The following is an 18,203-nucleotide window of genomic DNA, read 5'->3' as shown; positions in this document are numbered from 1 at the left end:
CCGTGGGCGACACACGTGACGGCGTTACATCATGCCGTAGTGGCGAGGAAGCAGGACCCGAGCGCAGCCCGGTGACCCCGTGAACCCCGAGCACTCCTGTCGGCATGCTGCAGCCAAATCACATAAAAAAAAATATAAAAATGAGTATTAATGAGCATCATCATGGCTGGGATGGGCTGAAGCCACCCTGGTGGAGGGTTCACCTAAGGTAGCTCATCAGTGGTCTCCTGGTCTCACGAATGACCAGGTGAAGGTGGTCGGTAGCCAGTGTTGGGGAGTAACGAAATGTACCGGCGTTACGTATTTAGAATACAAAATCTGAGTAATTGTATTTCGTCACAGTTGACGTTTAAATGAGTGATAATCAGAATACAGTTACTTTATTGAAATAAATGGATTACACGTGGATTGCCACCAGGAGGACCGGGCGTGGAGCGCTGCCCAGCGGGCGCAAAAGCCGTCTGCCCGTTCCAGAGCAAGCACAAGTGTGCGTAATTGTGCGCGTAATACTGCGCGTAATAGTGCCAAACGTTTCCGCAAAATGTTCCATTTTCTCCAAGTACAGTATGAGTGCGTGGAAAAATTAATTCGTGCATTTTTAAAATCATGTCATTAAAGTCAATCAAAGTTTCGATTCTGTTTGTGTGTGTTTTTTTACCGGTTGCTGTGACGTGGAGAGTTTCACTCTTAAGTGCTTTGGGCTGTAAAATGTGTTGCCAGATATGTGCCATCTGTCCAAGAGGCTCATCTCCTCAACACAGAACCTTCTAATGATACCAGCACCACTGGACATGCCTCAGTGGGAAATGAGCCAGAAGATGATGACTTCAGTTTTCAGAGTCCACAAGCAGGCCTTATCAGAGATAGTTTCCTGTTCCCAGGATAATCCTCTGATTAGAAATGCACAGAAGTTCTAGACATTTATTTTAGTCACGTGTGTCCACAAAAACACAAAAATCGGAGACAAAATGTAAACATTGTACTTTATTTGCAGTCTGTTTTCAGGGGAAATGGAATGCAGTCGTGTTTAAATCACTTAGAAGGGAGCATTCCAACCCAATTGCGATAATTGCGTTGTAGTGAAAAAAACTGCACAGCAGACAGGTTCCTCTGGGGCGAAGAAATCCGATTGCACCCCGCAATACACTGTACAACACAAACACAAAAGTATGTCTTCCTTGTAGACCCTTTAAATAAGTGCCATCAAGTGAGATTTGTAACAAATTCCATGATGGGACTGAGGTCTTCAGTGAGTTCCTTGGGGAGCGAAGAAACGGTTGATGTCACTCGTTGTGTCACTTCCAGCAACCTGCAAACAGTGCAGAGGAAGGCGTGGTGCTGATGAACAAATTAAAAGTAAAGTGAATGTAAGTCACATAGCAAAAATATCACCCATATATTTACCAGTTGACGTGATGGATAGGAAGCTGTGGTTCATGTTTGGACCCATCCCCAGCTGCTAGAGATGTTTTAATCTCCTTGAAGTTGTGTTCAATCTCTTTCTTTATGGTCTCCAGTGGTAAGACTCCTCTAAATGAGCAAAGAACTTGCTGTTTGGCACAAAAAAGTGGGGAAAAAATGGTAAAAACAGAGGACTTCAATGTGTCTCCTTCTAAACAAGCCATTGCCTGAGTAAGCAGACATACATAAACAGCAGAAAGCTGATGCGCTATGTACTTATGACTTCCCAAGTGCTTCACATCTTCCGCCAGGTGTTGACAAAGCACGAACAGCTGGTTTAGTTTGGAGATGTGAGGATAATAATCTGCAGTAGAACAGAAATCAGTATATTAAAAAATGCATCTTTTTTGTTGATTGAATATCGATCAAAAGGTTCTATTCTCTCACCATCTACTGGTGGCTTTTCCAGCATATCCACAGGACTTCCCTGTATTATGAACACCTCCACTCTGGGAAATATGGTTGACAGTCCCACCATATCCAAATAATCCTAAACAAAACAAATCTATAATAATATGAACTCATATATCAGGAGATCATAAGTCCCTTATGAAAAGCAGACTGAAGCAGTACTTCGAGGAGTGGCGTGGGTTTTGGCAGGTTGTCAAGGCACTGGTTCATCTGGTCTATAATTTCAGCTCCTTGAAGAAGACAGAATTAAAACCTTGAGGTCATTTTAAGTGAGCTGGACACATAACTGAAAAATATCTAATTGTGTATTATGTGTTGCATTAAGCATCTGGTATATTTTTGTGTCACAGGAAAATCTTATATATGTATGTATACCAATACTTACATACAGTACAGGCCAAAAGTTTGGACACACCTTCTCATTCAACATGTTTTCTTTATTTTCATGACCATTTTCATGACATTGGTAGATTCTCACTGAAGGCATCAAAACTATGAATGAACACATGTGGAGTTATGTACTTAACAAAAAGTGGAGACCTGGCCTCCACAGTCACCGGACCTGAACCCAGTCCAGATGGTTTGGGGTGAGCTGGACCGCAGAGTGAAGGCAAAGGGGCTGATAAGTGCTCAACACCTCTGGGAACTCCTTCAAGACTGTTGGAGAACCATTTCAGGTGATGACCTCTTGAAGCTCTTCGAGAGAATGCCAAGAGTGTGCAAAGCAGTAATCAGAGCAAAGAAACGAGAATATAAAACATGTTTTCAGTTATTTCACCTTTTTTTGTTAAGTCCACGTGTGTTCATTCATAGTTTTGATGCCTTCGGGGAGAATCTACCAATGTAAATTGTCATGAAAATAAAGAACACACATTGAATGAGGTGTGTCCAAACTTTTGGCCTGTACTGTGTGTGTGTATAGAGTTAAATCCAGTCACATTCAATATTTCAATCATTATTTTAACCACAATAAAATCATAGCCTCTTATAGCCTTTTATGTGGCACATCGCCAGTACGAACCAGCCTGAGATTGGACCAGATCTACTTTTTTTTTTAAAGTGAGTTAATGATTTATAATATTTAATCAGCCAAATGGCTGTCATTTCCAACAGCACCTATTTCATATTGTTCCAGTTGGACCAATTTCAGTCTATGTTTTGCCCTAAAACTGGTCAGCAGGCTGATATATCTTGAGATTTTAACGTAAATGCTTCAAATCTAATCTAATTTTGTTAAGCATAAGAGTGGCCATTCAGCACCCACCTCGCTTTCGGAAAAGACCGTCCTCTACAGGAGACGAGTCTCGTCTCAGCTGCTCCTCCCGCAACTGCAAGGCAGAGAAGCGGTTCAGTGGCGCGGCAGCGGGCGCGCTGGCATGGAGAGGCGGGCACGGCCGCCGCTGGTACCCGGCGGTACCTGAGCTCTGATCAGCAGATCCAGCTGGCCGCACAGGCACAGCACCTCCAGCCCCACCTGCTCGCCGCTCAGCCGGACGGCCAACACGGGCTTCGTCGCCTGCAGCTCCACTGACGCGACAGTCGCCATTCGGAGGGAGGGAGGAAGGGACGACGGTGCCGGTACAGAGTAAGCCACATGCGGCGGCGACATGCATGTTTATTATTATATATATATATATTTTTACTGCTTACCTTTAAAAGTTGCATGATAAATAGCGGGCTTACAAAGCGGCTCCGTGACACTGACTGCCATGTCGGGGGGGAGATGCTAAATTGTCATGGGTGAGCGGCTGTGCGGTTGGAGTTATGAGCAAATCGTATAATGCAAAAAGAAAGTCACGTTTCGCCGCCTTCGCGGGTCTTATCTGCCGTCTGCGGAGCCCACGGCGTCCGACCGGTAGCACCGGAACCTTTGTCTCCCCCCCCTTGCTGGGTGTGGTACTCTTCCGGAGGTATTTTTGAGGCGCACCATGGGCGTGCTCCGTCTGACAAATGATTGCCGTGAACAGGAACCACAGCCGCGCTACAATGTGCACACATTTATTTGCCACATTCCAGATATCTTTAACAATAAAATACATCGTGGTGGACGTACTTTGTTTATTAAATAGTAATAAACACAGGCAGGCGAGGACTCCGATGCGTTTCATAATAAAATACAGCATAGAAATTGTGTCATAATTTTACAGTATTCAAGGTCGCAAACTTCACCGGGGGGGGGGGGGGGGGGGGGGTGTCCGATGTCATGACATAAAAAGAGACATTTAAATAGTGTACTAATAAAGAATAAAGCCAATACCAAAAAGTATTCATCTTTTTAAAAAGGAATAGTTTCAATGGGTGCTTGCAAAATTCCAAAACTTTTTTTAAAGGCATAGAGTATAAAACAATTTACATAACAGAGTAAACCATCCTTTTTGTGATGTTTATTATTAGTAGTAGTAAGAAGTGCATCTGAAAAAAAATAAATCACTTTTTTCCCCTCCATGCCACATTTTTTCATAGAAAACCTCCTGAATCTGCTCCACCAGACATGATTTTGACCCCCAATCATGCTCCACTGTCTTTTTCTGACAGTATACTGTACACCAGGTAAAAGTTCAGGCTGGGACATACTTTGACAGCGGTAAACGAAAACCAGTCTTTTTCCGCTCAGCAAGGGAAAGAGTTGAAAAATGCTGGATGTTTTAAGGTCGTCCACCAGGGGTCAGAGTGAGATTGCTCATAAGATCATGAACAGAGGCAAAAATTGTGCATTCACCTGTAAAGAAGGGAAGAGGGGGGGGGGTATCAGATATGAAAACATAAATGTGTTATGAAGTAAAAATCAGTGACACGTGAAGCACAGTTCACCTGGCCGTGCTGGGTGGAGTTCGTTGAACCTTCTGAGGATGTTGCTGACCATGAGGGCGGCGGCCCCAGAGGAGCTCGGTTGTCGGGGGATGTCTGCCTGCTGTGTGAGGCCTGTGGCCGCATCATAGACGATGGGCACAATAATGCTGATTGGCTCTTGGGGCATTGGCATCCTTTGAGTCAGCTGGAGCTGGAGCAATACAATGAACATAAAATAAACCTGGAAAGCTACAAAACAGTGCCATTTATCTATTGTTCAGGGCATATGGTTTGTGCTGGAAATGCATAATGTCAGAAATAATGTCCCTTAGCATGTGTAAATATCTCTAGCACTTACTTTACACTTCAATTTCATTTTAACCACATTTTAAGCACCTCATTTGAGATGCACACCATAGTGCATATTTTTGAGGAGGAATTATAGGCAGGAGAGAGACACTTACAAAGAACAGCATCTTGGACTTCAGCACCACTGCAACGGTTCCTGGAGGTGCAATGGGCGGGGCACTGGGGGGGATTGTCAGGCAGAACTGCACATTCCACTTGAGCTGGGAGTTCTGGTCAGGGAACTAAAAGAACATATATGTGGTGTCATTTTTTTTTTTTTATGTTTTTATTTTTTTTTTAACAGGGGTCTCACTGACTTTATGTCCCATCAAGTTTCAAGAAACAGCTACAGACCCGCTGTACACACCCTTTTCCAATTTTCTAACACACACACACAGAACTAACCAGCTCCAGCTTCATGATGCGAACACAGTCTCTGAGAATGTTGGTAGCGGCTCCCAGCAGCCTGGAGAAGGCATGAAGAGTGTTGTATTTAAATGGAGGTCCAACCACCTAAAGAAGGGGAGGAAAAAAAAGAAAAAAAAAAAAAAAAAAAAAAAAAAAAAAAAACACAAACTGATTATTTTTTTCTCATGAAAAAAAACACTAAAGTCCACATCTTTCTTCCTTCAGCACAATGAACTTGACCGACTGACTCTCCTGCCAGGCTGAATCCTTCTGCATCCTGATCAAAGATGTGTGTATGTGTTGAAACCCTTACCCTTGTCTCAAAGAACTTCTCCAGCACCTGTAGCTCCTCCTGCGTCCAGGGTCCAGAATTCTCTGGGGTGACCTTCAGCTGCAATGTCTGGTAGGTTTTAGGGTTGAGGGCGACCCGACACTTCAAAACATCGGACTTAAACATGATCACACCCGGCTCGTTGGAGTTCACTATGTTGAGCTGTGTGTAGAGAGACAGGGAAAGTGGTGATTAATGTATACTGGTCTAGTAATTAAAAGTTAAGAGTTTAATTGGCAGATTGCTGTTGGAGGTGGGGCTGTGGGCCTCACCGTCGGCTCCTGCTGAATGATCCTCCGCAGGTGTACCCTCATGATCACCGAGCCCAGGAAGCGCTCGAGTGGAGAGCATAGGTAGCTGCCCGCTAGTCCCGGCACCAGACACGGCGTAGGAGAGGGCAGCAGCAGCACGTGCAAGGCATTGTGGGTAAGGATGGTGGGAATGTAAGCGGCCCAGGGGCGTTGAGGTAGTTTCCGAGGGGGAGGCATACTGGTGGGCATCGTCTGGGAACCTGGACAAAAAAAAATAAAAAAATTCAATTAAAAAAAAAAAAAAAAAAAAAAAATTGTACCTTTGTATTTCAAGCACTGTGTATTTTAATCATTGAATTATAACTCCTAATTGTAACATCCACTCTAGTTTGGCCAGATTCACACCCATAGCCATCAACCCAAGGGCACAGAACCATCACCACACACTGTTATCTGTCACTCTTTAGCCCTGCTCTGATTGGATGAAACATCTCTAATGGACATTATACCCACCATAACTCAGAGGTTCATTAGCATACTGCACTGAATGATACTCACTAGTCCCAGCACGTGGAGAATGGGAGGCATCCGGAATGGGCGAGTGCAGAGATGGGTTTCCAGGCGACATTCCAGGGATGCGGGCGCCCGGAGAGGGTCCTGAAACCTGAGGAGAGCCAGGCCAGGTGGCCATGCGCGGACTGGGTGAAACCATGGCGTAGGGAGAGCTGGGGTCCAAACCTCCTGAAAGACAAGGCACATGAGATCCAGTGTCTACAACCCTTCTTCTCTATTGCTGCTACGATGATCACCACCATCTTCCACAGGGTTTTAAAAGCTTTGGTCTCAGGAGAAAGAACATTAGTAAAATATGTGAGTAAAAATGTAAAGTAAAAGGTAATAGTTGACATCAGTTAATCACGCAATATTTATAAAATATTTTTTAAATCCCACAAAACCCTAAGAGCATCAATGTAACCAGATTAAGGGATTGGAAGAAGTCCTATAAAAAGGTCGAAACAGACATGCAGAGGAAAAGACAGTGGACAGACACAGAAAAGCCAGTCTCAGCAAGGCCCACAAGAGGTTTTGATTAGACACCCTGCAAAAAAAATGTATATGACCTTGCTCTGCCCAAATTCAAATTACATAAGCACCCCCAAAAAAAAAAAAAAAAAAAAGAACAGATTTTTCCGACCAGATGAGGGAAAGGCTGGTTCTGCACGGAACGGTCTAAAGCTAAACTCCCACCACCTCCAAGTCTCGCAGGGGCCTGTCGGTGTCCTCTCAGACACACTTACCATGCGGGCTGGCAAAGTTGGAAGGCTGCCCCATGGTAATACCCAGAGAGGACGGGGACGGGCTGAAAGGTGAGGGGGCCCGCAGAGCACCGCTAGGGGAGTTGGCTGCATGGATGTTCCCTGCACACAATCAACCAATCAGCGTGCTTTTCAGAACACCAGCCCACATGACTACTCTCATATGAGCAAACACACAGAGCTGGGCGCTAAAGCAGGGTGGCTGGCGGAGACCGTGGGCGTAATGGGTTCATAGCTGTGGGAGACAGGCACAGAGATGGTGACATCATCCTGCCACACATGCCGTCCACATCCAAACATGCATGGACACACACCAACGCAACCGTCTGACCTGCAATGGATGCCGCCATCGGGATGTTGGCAACAATGGCAAGCACACAACAAAAGCAGCTTAAATCACTCACACACAAACACACACACACTCCTCACCAGAGGGAGAAGGAGCCACATTGGGATGGTAAGGAGTTGGTGGAGACATGAGGTATGGGTAGACGCCAGCTCCCTGCCCTTTCATTGGCTGTTGTGTCTGAATGTGGGACATGAGAGTGTCCATATCCTCTGGTGAGGGTGGGTTGTCGTCTTCATTCACGGAGCGCCGCCTAGCATCCTGGTTGCTGTCCACAAACATGTTCAGGAACGTCTGCAGAAAAAAGCAGGGGGGGGGGGGGGGGGGGGGGGGGGGGGGGGGGGGGGTCAACCAACCAATAGGGTGATTAAGTCATCAGCAAACCAATAGGTTGGTCCTCCAAGTGGAAGTCACTAAGGTATGGCAGAAAGCAGGGGCACAAATATAAGTTGAGAGCAATTAACACTATGAGGGCTGCTACACACTTGCATCTTTTCCTCTAGCATATGCAGCCAGTCCAACCAGGTTAAAGAATTAATCTTTTTTTTTTTTTTCCCTAAGATGCAAGCATGCACAGTCCCACCAGAAAAAAAGCAACCCAATCCGTGAGATGAAATTTACAGAACCCTAGAACTTGACAAAGTGGATAGTTGCAATGGGTGAATGAACAAAAACAAAAATGGTCTAACACACTAAACAGCCTTTAACTGTAAAGATGCTACTTAAAAATTCCGCACCTTTAGTCCCGGTGCGGCGATAAAGCCCTCCACGACCTTTGCGTTGTCAAAAAGGCTGTAGGCGCCGTCACGTATGGCCACCACCCCACGGCTGCGGCAGTAGATGTCGATACAGTACATGTTGCGGAAGGCCAGACGGATGTGTGTTGGAGACTGGGGCAGGATGGAAAAGCACTGATAGGCCGTGTTGGTCCTCTGGATCAGGCCAAGCATGGGCACAGTGGGCAGCTTATTGATGGCATTCAGGGGACCCTGTGTGTCGGAAAGGACCTGGAAAGGAAGAGAATTTTAAGTTCCACTGGCCGCAATATATGACAGAACATGAAAAATTATTTTTAAAAATATAATTTTTTTGGATGCATACTAGACTGCAAAACTTATTGTAATAAACAGAGTTTGGCAAAATGCATTGCCATAAACGTAGTACATTACAATACATTAAAATTAACCGAGAATACTCTATTTTTTTTAGAAACATCATTGTATTCCAAACTCTTCCTTGTAGAATTTAATATCAAAATTGCATCAATTGTTTGTTGCAATTGTTGCACTTTATGTATTTGGCTGAAAATTTAACAACAAAAATGTCCTCATTATCAGCACAGACAGCACGGAATGTGACAATTCCCAGCCTGTACTACACCTGCAGCAGCTGCACGACTGTGGGAGTTTTGTTGAACATCTCCTGCAGTTGGTGGAGGATGATGTTGTGACAGTTGCTGCAGCCCGAGTTGGGCCCCACTGTCCCCAGGGAGAGGTGGAAGTGCTGGGCCACGGAGTTCCACTGGATCGTGACCTGGAAAAGGAAGAAATATGGGAGAACGGGTAGAGGTCAACTGGCTGTTACTCACCATTCCCACAAGTGATCACTCCAGGGAGATGTAAAACACATTAAAAACAGAAAAGACAGTAGACACTAAATCTAATTTAGGACACACGGGGCATGGGTCAATGATTCCACAGGGATATCGCTGAAGAACCTTTAATTCTCAGTCTGACAACCTTGGAATGTTCCATCAGTTGAGGGTATTAAGAGTGCAGAAGCACATTCCATTCTCCAAGACAGACCACAGGGTGCCCAGACACACCACAACTAATCACAAATATACATATTTCTCTCATTGGGTGGGTCTCAGCTCAGAGGCAGAATACTACAGAGACACGTTTGATGTTCCATGTAACAATTATTCCAAAGGAAATGTTGATAGAGGGAAACACATTTTTGGTCAAAATATTCTTTGGATAGATCATCTCATTGAACAACCCGGGGAGACTACAGCCTTTGAAATTAATACAAAAAAAGGCTAAGCGCTGACAAACTGTGTCCTCCGAAGGATCCCGCCCCCAATTTATAACACAGTCTACAGCCAAAGAAGACTGCTCTCCATGTTGCTTCTATTTTAACACCAACAGACTCACCGAACTTCCTTTGGTGTTTCCGTAACACAGGACAAGCTTGCGATAGTTATACAACCGGATCTCGGAGAACAGGCTTAAATAGGAAGGCATTTCTGTTGACAAATAATAAAACAATTAAATAAAATTAAACTGAACTGTTCCAAATAGTGGGTCTGGATGTTCAGAAGCTGCTCAGATATGACAGCCGCCGTGAGGAGGCTGGAGCAACACGGACCTGGTAGGCAGCGAGCGTATTCCATCACACACTCATACAGCCGGCTGATGCTGTCCCAGTCGTTCAGGAACATCTCCACCACCTTACGTCCGCCCACCGGCTCAGACAGCGGGTTCTCATACGTCAGGTATACGTGCCGGGTGGAGGCTGAAGGTAAACAAAGCAGAACTCATTCATATTAATCTACTGTAATGTAAACAGTGTAATAAATGCAAAAAGAAAATTACAATATTCAGGAGAGTATACTGACCCTGCTCTCGGCTAGAGGTGCTGCTCAGGGGGCAGTTGGAAAAGACCAGCTCGGCCACCCAGGTACGGTTATTCCGGCCCTGGAGCCGGAACGTGCAGTCCAGCAGAGAACGTTCCAGAGCCCTTTTCGTCTCCTCGCCCACACCATTGCAAGGAGGGATCCTACACATAAAAAAACACAGATTTTTTAAAAAACATGCAGATTAAGTTGATTACAACAGAAATGAAACACACAGCTACCGTAACACTGCACTTATTTATTAGTGCAAATTCTCAATGATCGAATTCTGCTAGTTTTTTTTTTATATCATATATAATATTACATTTACATTTATGGCATTTATCAGACACCCTTATCCAGAGCGACTTACAATCAGTAGTTACAGGGGACAGTCCCCCTGGAGCAACTTAGGGTTAAGTGTCTTGCTCAGGGACACAATGGTAGTAAGCAGGATTTGAACCTGGGTCTTTTAGTTCATAGCACCCCTTATCATCATTTTGTTGCATTTTTGCCGTGCCATCCTTGTTCAAGAACCCACATAAATTTTTACTTTGGCATGTAACAAAACCTAGAGCATGACAGGGGGGAAACTTACTTAAGAATGCGAATGGCATGGCTGCAGCCGTCTCCTTCAACCTGCACTCCCTGATGGGGGATCTCCATGTTGGACAGCTGAGGACAGACAACAGTTTGGTAACTCAAAAGGAACGCAGGAAAACCAGCAGCCATTGCAGAAGGGGACGCATCGTTCACCGCTGACCTCACAGCGTAGCCCGATGAGGGGCATGTTGGTGTCACACATGGCCGTCAGGTGGGCCAGCTCTTTATTAAAGGCGCACATCTCCCCTGAGCGCTTGGGCTTCTTGGCCTCTATGGCGTTTGTTTCCCCTGACAGCTAAAGGCGATGGAAAACAAGTCAGTCAAAAACCTATTAAAAACATAATATGGAAACTTTTCTACAGTGAAAAGTGTAATGAGGTGCAGTAGCCAACCTTCCTCTTGGCTCCAGGACGGACTGCTTTGCCAGAGGACATGTCGTGAACCAGCTCTTCCAGGTTGGGCTTGAATTGCTGCAGGAGCAGGGCACAGGGCAGCCCGTCCTCAGCATCTTCCTGACTCACAGACAGGAAGTAATACTTGTACTCCAGCTCTGTAGGGCAGCTGGGCTTGTCAAACATCTCCACCACCTGATGAATGAGGACAAGTGGAATTTCACATCACCAACAACTTTTAGTCATTCAGCAAACTAATGACAAATGAGGGGCAACAAACCATCAAACTTCCTTAATGCATGAGGTCTAATAAAAAATAAAAAAAACTTTCTAAACAAGTGGTGCTCAAGCCTTCCACAATAAGTAGCATATTTGACTCTCCAACTTCCTCATTATGTCTGGATAGACCCATTTTACTAATTTATAAAAGGCAATTTTATTCCTAATATGAACATTATTATTATAGTGAATAACAGCTGGAATAACTGCTTTAACAGCTGGCATGACACTAGTGGGAGTTTGAGAACAAAGGTTATATGCCCATGAGCGTCCCCAGGGGGGAATGTCCCTGTGACTACCGATTGTAAGTCGCTCTGGACAAGGGAGTTTGATAAATGTAAATAACAAACCCTTATTACTGATATTTGGATAATTTAGTGGGAATTTTGTGCTTACGATGAAGTACTGCGGTAGACGGGTCAGCTTGATGAACAGCTTGTGTTTGGACAAGCTGCCTGCCGGGTGAGTGGCGGAGTTGGAGAGATGAAGCGTGTCTGTGCAGAGCGTGGGCAGGTGCTTCACAGACTGCTTACACCTCTGCTCCCCCAGCCAGAACCTAAAGACACACAATGTATGAATGAATGAATCACTACACACAAACAAAAACACACAAGTAAGTTCTATATCTCAGTAAATCTCTTTTACACACACACAAAAAAAATCACTACAAAACCACACACGGTGTCAGGTTTATGCAGCCTTATAGAGCAAGGTGAGATAAAGGCACCTTCACTGGGAAGGTTATTAAGGCCCAGGATGCTTTGGGTGAACCCAGTAATGAATAGAATGTGCTGCTAAAGAAAGTGAGCCGGCAAAACTAGGACGGCTCATGATAAAATAAAGTTTGAACAAAAGTTCAAGCCTAATTTGACTGTTGCATTAATAAATTACAGAGATGAAGGTTTACTTCAACTGCTGCAGCCAGGTGAGCAGTCGCTTCACGTCATCATTGATTGTTTTCTCAATGTCATCCAGCACGGTCTGATCTTTAGAGAAAGACACACAACAGTCACCCTGACACAGAACAGACACTTGCGGTTTCCTTAAGCATCATCATGCACACATGCTTTAAATTGAAAGTAATAAATCTTCATTTAGATAAATAAATGTAGAATTACTATGTTCACTGTAGTAAAAAGAGAGCATTTCTTAAACATGAGATTACCTAATGCTCATTGGGGGAAAAAAGGTATAGTCTTATCGTCTGGTGTCTTAATCTAATGCCATTAAAGTCAAAAACACTAATATTGTTACTTTAAATGTAACAGTATGTACATACACGTCTACAAATACTCACCGATCCCATACAGCATCGGCTGAAACATTCCTGAGTGGAGGTCGACAAATATATGCAGACACTCTGACCGCCCACATGGCTCCAGAATGGGAATGACAAGCGTGGGCAGTGCTGTCTCTATGAATGCTGAGGGACGGAGGGATACAGATTCACCACTGGCGCCTTGCCACTGACTTCCTCTAATATTCTCTCCATTAACCCACACCTCCACATTGCTCTTCTTCAAATCTATTCTCCATTATGCATATTAGTGTTAATTAAAAGCAACATTAACTTTGTAGAAACGTAAAGCAACTACAAAAATCCAGCCATGAGAATTGTAAGTACACAGGAACCGCACCACAAAGCATAATAAAGTTTATAATTGAAAGCAGAGGTGCTCACAGTTATCACTGGGATTATTTCCCTTCAGGATGGCCTTCAGCTCCTGCAACTTCTGATGGGAACGCGCATGGACACTGTCAATCAAAAGCTTTTCCACTGAGAGATGGTCGATCTGCAGAGAGGGAGAGCGAGTTGGTCTCATGTATTAAATGAGCAACGCTTCTATAGCTAGATGCATGGAGAAGAGGACATAAGCAAAGGGGTGCTGCTCACCTTCATCGCTCTCTCCATTAGTTTGGAGTCACAGGCCGGCAGTGGAGGCTCATGGGATATCTGTAGAGGCTTAGACCCATCATTCTCGTCGATCTTAATATTGACTTTGTGCACTGAGGCAGTGCCTGTTTTCCGTCCCAGGATCTGCTGGCTGAAAAAGGATAAGAGTGTGCATCACGTCCCAATAAGTTTATGATTGGTATAGTGAACGGAACTCATATATCAGAAGCACTCAGTCACAGTCACTCATTTAATGTTTTTATATCAGTAAAAATAAAAGGGTTGTTAACAACCACATCATAATACTTTAGAATTGTGCAAATCAATTAAAAATATCAGAGCAAAAAAACAAAAATGGCTTTGGGTGCATCTGGTCTCTTACTTCCAGACAGACAAGACCAAGTACTTGGCCGGCACGTAGCGCTCCACCTGCACCAGGTCTCCCCATCGCTCACGTATCAGCATCAAGGTCTGAGAATGCAGCACCTCTAGCTGCAGTGACAGGCAAAAGGAATCTAAAGCCACTAGTCAAGGGCAGAAACGTTCACACGGCTACACCCAGTCATGCTTTAATCTAATCTACACAAAATAACAAACTGCCATTCTTATCCCAGAAAGATTATATTATGATACCTAGGGTATGTATTAAAGGCCTGAAATTTCACATATGAGGTCTATTGCAAGTTTCCAACCCATTTCCCAACAATTATATCTCTGACCTCAATTTATTATTGGCAGCATCAGAGATTATGAGCCAAAACACCAATCTGCAGTCGGTAAAAAATGTCCACATTGCTCCAGGCAGGAACAAAGATAAGGTATCAATATCAGCACAGCTCGTACCAAATAAACAGTCCAAACCTCAACCTCAGAACTGCTGCCTGACTGAAATATGGACTTCTGCCACAGAGGCAGGACACACTCACATCATGACAGCCTAGAATCAGAATCCTGTCCCGCTGACATAAGAATTTCAGATAGCATTTTTCTTTGTTGATGGGAAAAAGGCTTTATGCATATCCACAGAAATATTCATTTTATCCATTGATCCTGCAATAACATTATTAGAAATAATCTGGAAATATCAACACTGTAGCGATTCTGCACAGACTTATCCAGATCAATAAAGCTACTGCTCCATCAGCAGTTACAACTGGCCTGAAGCCCACTGTAACACACGCACACAGGCGGAGCAGGGCTTTAAAGGATACGCAGGCAGTTGTACATGTCCTGGAGCGGCTTGTCTTCGGAGAAAAGGCGTGACTGCACCAGCTCGTGGATGTAGTTCACCTGCATGCTGTGCACTAGGGCTTTACCATCTGAAAGGAAACATGTAGAGAGTGAGGAGTCAACGACCGGTCCATGTATCCTCTAAATATGCCCAACCAGTTCGGGCGCATAAGGGAGCTGGAGCCTAAGGAACAGTCCCCCAGGATCACATCACCCCATGGACCACAATGGCTCCGCACAGCACATACAGAAATAAATATGCACTGCAACAGCCAAATATATGAGTAGAAAAAAAAAAGGTGTAAAGAAAGAATGCCCTCAGCGTAACCAGGGTGGTCGACACCAGAGTCACAGGTTCAAACCTTACTTACTACCGTTGTGTCCCTGAGCAAGACACTTGTCCCTGTAACTACTGATTGTTACAATCACCTAACACTAAAAACACAATTTGTAATTAATCGTCCCCTCTCTGCTGGTTTGAAGGCAGTGTGGGGTCAGTGACAAAAACAGCTTGTTAGGTAGGTAGGTAAAACTTTATTAATCTCTCCAGAAGGTTAATCTGGCATAGAATATAACAAGAATTTATAAAGTGATGCAAGGAATATGAGAATTACAGACATATTAAAAATATAAAAAATATAGATCAGTATGAAAAGATTGAGGATAATTGTGTGCATGAAAAACTAGTCTGTATGTGTTGATTGATACTATTGGGAGGGAAGTGTGATCCTTTATTTTAGTTTAGTACATATATTATTTTCCTTGTATGTATTTTAAGTGCTTCTGTGTGAAGTTGTTAAAGCAAAAAAGATATTGTTGATGGAAAAGGACAGGAGACATCTTATTTGCTCAATTAACATTTCTACACACTGCTTTATTTTTCCTCAAACAAGGCACCTGGAGATGTGGGGTGTACAAGAGATGCTGGACTCACCTCCTGTCTCTTTATCCTCAACTAAGACCTCAAGCTTCAGAAGCCTCCAGGGAATGTCAGGATCGTCTCCCATCACTGTCAGTGTGGCCTCGAACTCACCCTCCACCCGGAACTTCACCCGTCCATTGGCTTCAGACATTTACACAGGTAATCTCATCAGACACCAGAAAGCACTCTCACCCACTCCCCCAATTAAGCACTTAATTGCCTTTTTTAAATCAAAATGCATAGGACATGCCAGACAAGCTGAAAGGGAAATAGATTTCATGAGTTAAAGACTCACCCACGGTCAGGTTGGCCAGCTGAGGCGGCAGGTCTGTGGTCACCAGGCGATGACGCAGTATCTGGTTGAGCTGGTTTAGGGTGGCCTGCTTCTCTGACTTAGTGATTGGGTCTGGAGGGATTATCTTGTCCTGTGAATGAGACGAACAGTTATCATTGTAATCTGCCTATTCTGCTTGCCACACTCTGACATGAGTTGAGCTCTTACCCGAATGCAGGTGGGCAAACGTGGGTAGGAACCAGTGGTGAGAACATCTATAGCAAATGGAATTGCAAAGCTGGGCAGGCGAGCATGAACCAGGGCATCCCTCGCCAATGATGCCAGACGGTCAGCAGTGTCCACAAACAAGAAGGCTTGCTGGTCCAGAAAGTTGGAGATCATCTGCGGACGGGACAAAAGAAAACCGTTGTCCACCTAACCACGTCCACAGGGGGCAAAACTGCTTTTTTACAACATTTAGCAAACATACCGCACATTTCTCCACTTTCCCCGCATTGCTCGCCCACTTCACCAGGGCCAACAAACGAACAAAAAGCTGCCGAGTCCGACTGGCAAACTGCACTATTTCAATTTTTCTGTAAAATACATTTTATTACATGTCTCCCACAGACACAAACAGGGATGGCAAACATACACACAGTGAAAAAAAGAGCTCTATTTTTGTGCAGAGCCAACTGCACATTGCAAAATATTGCTGATGATTTTGGGCCGAAACGATACAAAATGTTTCTGCTCATGTTTTAGTTGTCACCATGTTCCAAAATGTGTACAGGAACAGGATTACAGTTTCTATGCATGCTTCAAAGCTCCATGCAATAAGATTGAAATCGAATTTGAGATCTGCGTGGCCTAATTATTAATATTGATGAAAATGAGCAAAGAATAAGAAAACTAAAACTAAAGATCTGCTGCTTACCTTTCCATATCAGTTTTCCTGGGAAGACTGCAAATGTGGAAAAAAGCATATTTTCAGAATATTTTCATATTAATAATAATAAGCATTATTATACTTTTCATTAAGTATTAATGGTGGATTGGTTTACAACATCTGTAAGTGGCCAGAGGGTTAACAGGCGATTCATTCTTATTATTGCTCAGGTACCGCTGCCCATGGAGCTTTAGTCACGTTAGATTCACTTTCCCTGCTCGGAGGAGATCGGCAACATCCCGTAACCCCGGGGAGGGGGTGCAGGTTAGCCCAGTTAGCATAATTAGCATGTAACAACATTTAAAGCGCCCCACTCACAGCTCCGCCAGCAGGGTGATCTCATGGTAGGTCCTCTGCAGGAGGAACTCGATCAGGACGCTGAGGCGGACCCCTTGAGTGGCCGGTGCCCCCGGGGGCGGAGGCTGGGGCGCCGGGACCAGTTGGCCGTCGGTGCCAATCTGCACCGGAGCCATTTTACAAACGCCAATTTTTGGACCGAGCGGAGGAGCGGAAAGACGCGCGCCGCGTCGCGCAGCCAAGCGGCCGCCGCCGAATCACCCGCGTCCCGGTGCTGTGTGGAGGGGAGAGGCGCTCGCCTCCATCGAAATCGCGCTGAGTCGCGGCTGTTTAGAGGCTTGGTGTGAGAAAGAGTGCGAGTCTCGCCGCCGCCATCGCTGTTCTCTACTACCGGAAGCGATTCCCCTCCGCTACTGTGATAGGCGGAGCCAGCGAAATGAACCTACATCTGTGGGAGGAGTTTCCGCATGCGAGACCGACGTATTACGTGTGTTGCCACTTTGTTGACACTTTTCATCCGTTTCCACAAATGATTCGTGAGGTAATTATGTGCATGCGTCCATTTTTTTTTGCGATGTACGACATCGTGTATTATAAATGTATTATATAGAATTGTACATTAAAATGAATATTCATATTCTGAACAAACCCAACATGATTAAACTGAAATAACAAATGCAGCGTGCTATATGAACAAATATGTAATAAATAGGGAGTCAGCATGGTTAAATTTATATATATTTTTGTATATATCATATATATATATATATATATATATATATATATATATATGTGTGTGTGTGTGTGTGTGTGTGTGTGTGTGTGTGTGTGTGTGTGTGTGTATATATATATATATATAGAGAGAGAGAGAGAGAGAGAGAGAGAGAGAGAGTACCATATCACTAATTCAAAGGAGTTAATCTGTTTTGTGAGCTCTTTATGGCTGAATCTCACATTCTAGATGCCAACCAGACAACCACTAAAGCTTGCCAGGCAGCAAGTGTGTGTGCGTGAGTGTGTAATGCTTAATATATCAAAGATATATTAGATTTCAAATCTTTAAGCATTTTGTGAAATGTTCTTG

General features: G+C 44.3%; 2 protein-coding genes and 1 long non-coding RNA gene across 8 annotated transcripts; 1 reads left to right on the top strand and 2 right to left on the bottom strand.

The window, feature by feature from the left end:
* Positions 1 to 969: 969 nt before the first annotated feature.
* On the bottom strand, positions 970 to 3,741 carry LOC114797052 (uncharacterized). Of its 5 annotated transcripts, none has more exons than XM_028991665.1 (8): positions 3,523 to 3,741; positions 3,290 to 3,399; positions 3,137 to 3,200; positions 2,035 to 2,102; positions 1,849 to 1,951; positions 1,647 to 1,765; positions 1,405 to 1,550; positions 970 to 1,309 (listed from the first exon to the last, which is right to left on the bottom strand). In XM_028991665.1, exons 1-8 carry the CDS (start codon positions 3,581 to 3,583, stop codon positions 1,204 to 1,206), a joined length of 777 nt encoding a protein of 258 aa, XP_028847498.1. In that variant the 5' UTR covers positions 3,584 to 3,741; the 3' UTR covers positions 970 to 1,203. The 5 variants fall into 5 exon arrangements, with proteins under 5 accessions (XP_028847498.1, XP_028847499.1, XP_028847496.1 ...); XM_028991666.1 differs by having other exon boundaries at positions 3,556 to 3,741; XM_028991663.1 differs by having other exon boundaries at positions 3,290 to 3,741.
* Positions 3,160 to 7,190, top strand: LOC114797053 (uncharacterized). The gene is made up of 2 exons (XR_003750800.1): positions 3,160 to 3,457; positions 5,644 to 7,190. It is a non-coding gene; the product is annotated as an uncharacterized LOC114797053 (long non-coding RNA).
* Positions 3,917 to 17,520, bottom strand: med14 (mediator complex subunit 14). Of its 2 annotated transcripts, XM_028991660.1 has the most exons (30): positions 17,141 to 17,295; positions 16,811 to 16,837; positions 16,364 to 16,469; positions 16,102 to 16,275; positions 15,895 to 16,024; positions 15,612 to 15,740; positions 14,659 to 14,766; positions 13,830 to 13,962; positions 13,448 to 13,598; positions 13,235 to 13,346; positions 12,851 to 12,976; positions 12,461 to 12,539; positions 11,950 to 12,109; positions 11,275 to 11,469; positions 11,043 to 11,177; positions 10,878 to 10,954; positions 10,283 to 10,443; positions 10,033 to 10,179; positions 9,819 to 9,910; positions 9,043 to 9,195; positions 8,400 to 8,669; positions 7,746 to 7,956; positions 7,299 to 7,418; positions 6,559 to 6,741; positions 6,022 to 6,260; positions 5,732 to 5,911; positions 5,416 to 5,523; positions 5,127 to 5,252; positions 4,684 to 4,873; positions 3,917 to 4,591 (listed from the first exon to the last, which is right to left on the bottom strand). In XM_028991660.1, exons 1-30 carry the CDS (start codon positions 17,293 to 17,295, stop codon positions 4,518 to 4,520), a joined length of 4,251 nt encoding a protein of 1,416 aa, XP_028847493.1. In that variant the 3' UTR covers positions 3,917 to 4,517. The 2 variants fall into 2 exon arrangements, with proteins under 2 accessions (XP_028847493.1, XP_028847494.1); XM_028991661.1 differs by lacking the exon at positions 7,299 to 7,418 and having other exon boundaries at positions 17,141 to 17,520.
* Between the last annotated feature and the right edge of the window lie 683 nt (positions 17,521 to 18,203).

The sequence above is a fragment of the Denticeps clupeoides genome, chromosome 9 (assembly GCF_900700375.1).
Source record: "Denticeps clupeoides chromosome 9, fDenClu1.1, whole genome shotgun sequence".
NCBI classification, from domain to species: Eukaryota; Metazoa; Chordata; class Actinopteri; order Clupeiformes; family Denticipitidae; genus Denticeps; species Denticeps clupeoides.
The sequence above is the reverse complement of the archived record's forward strand: the minus strand, read 5'-3'. Positions and strand labels throughout refer to the sequence as shown.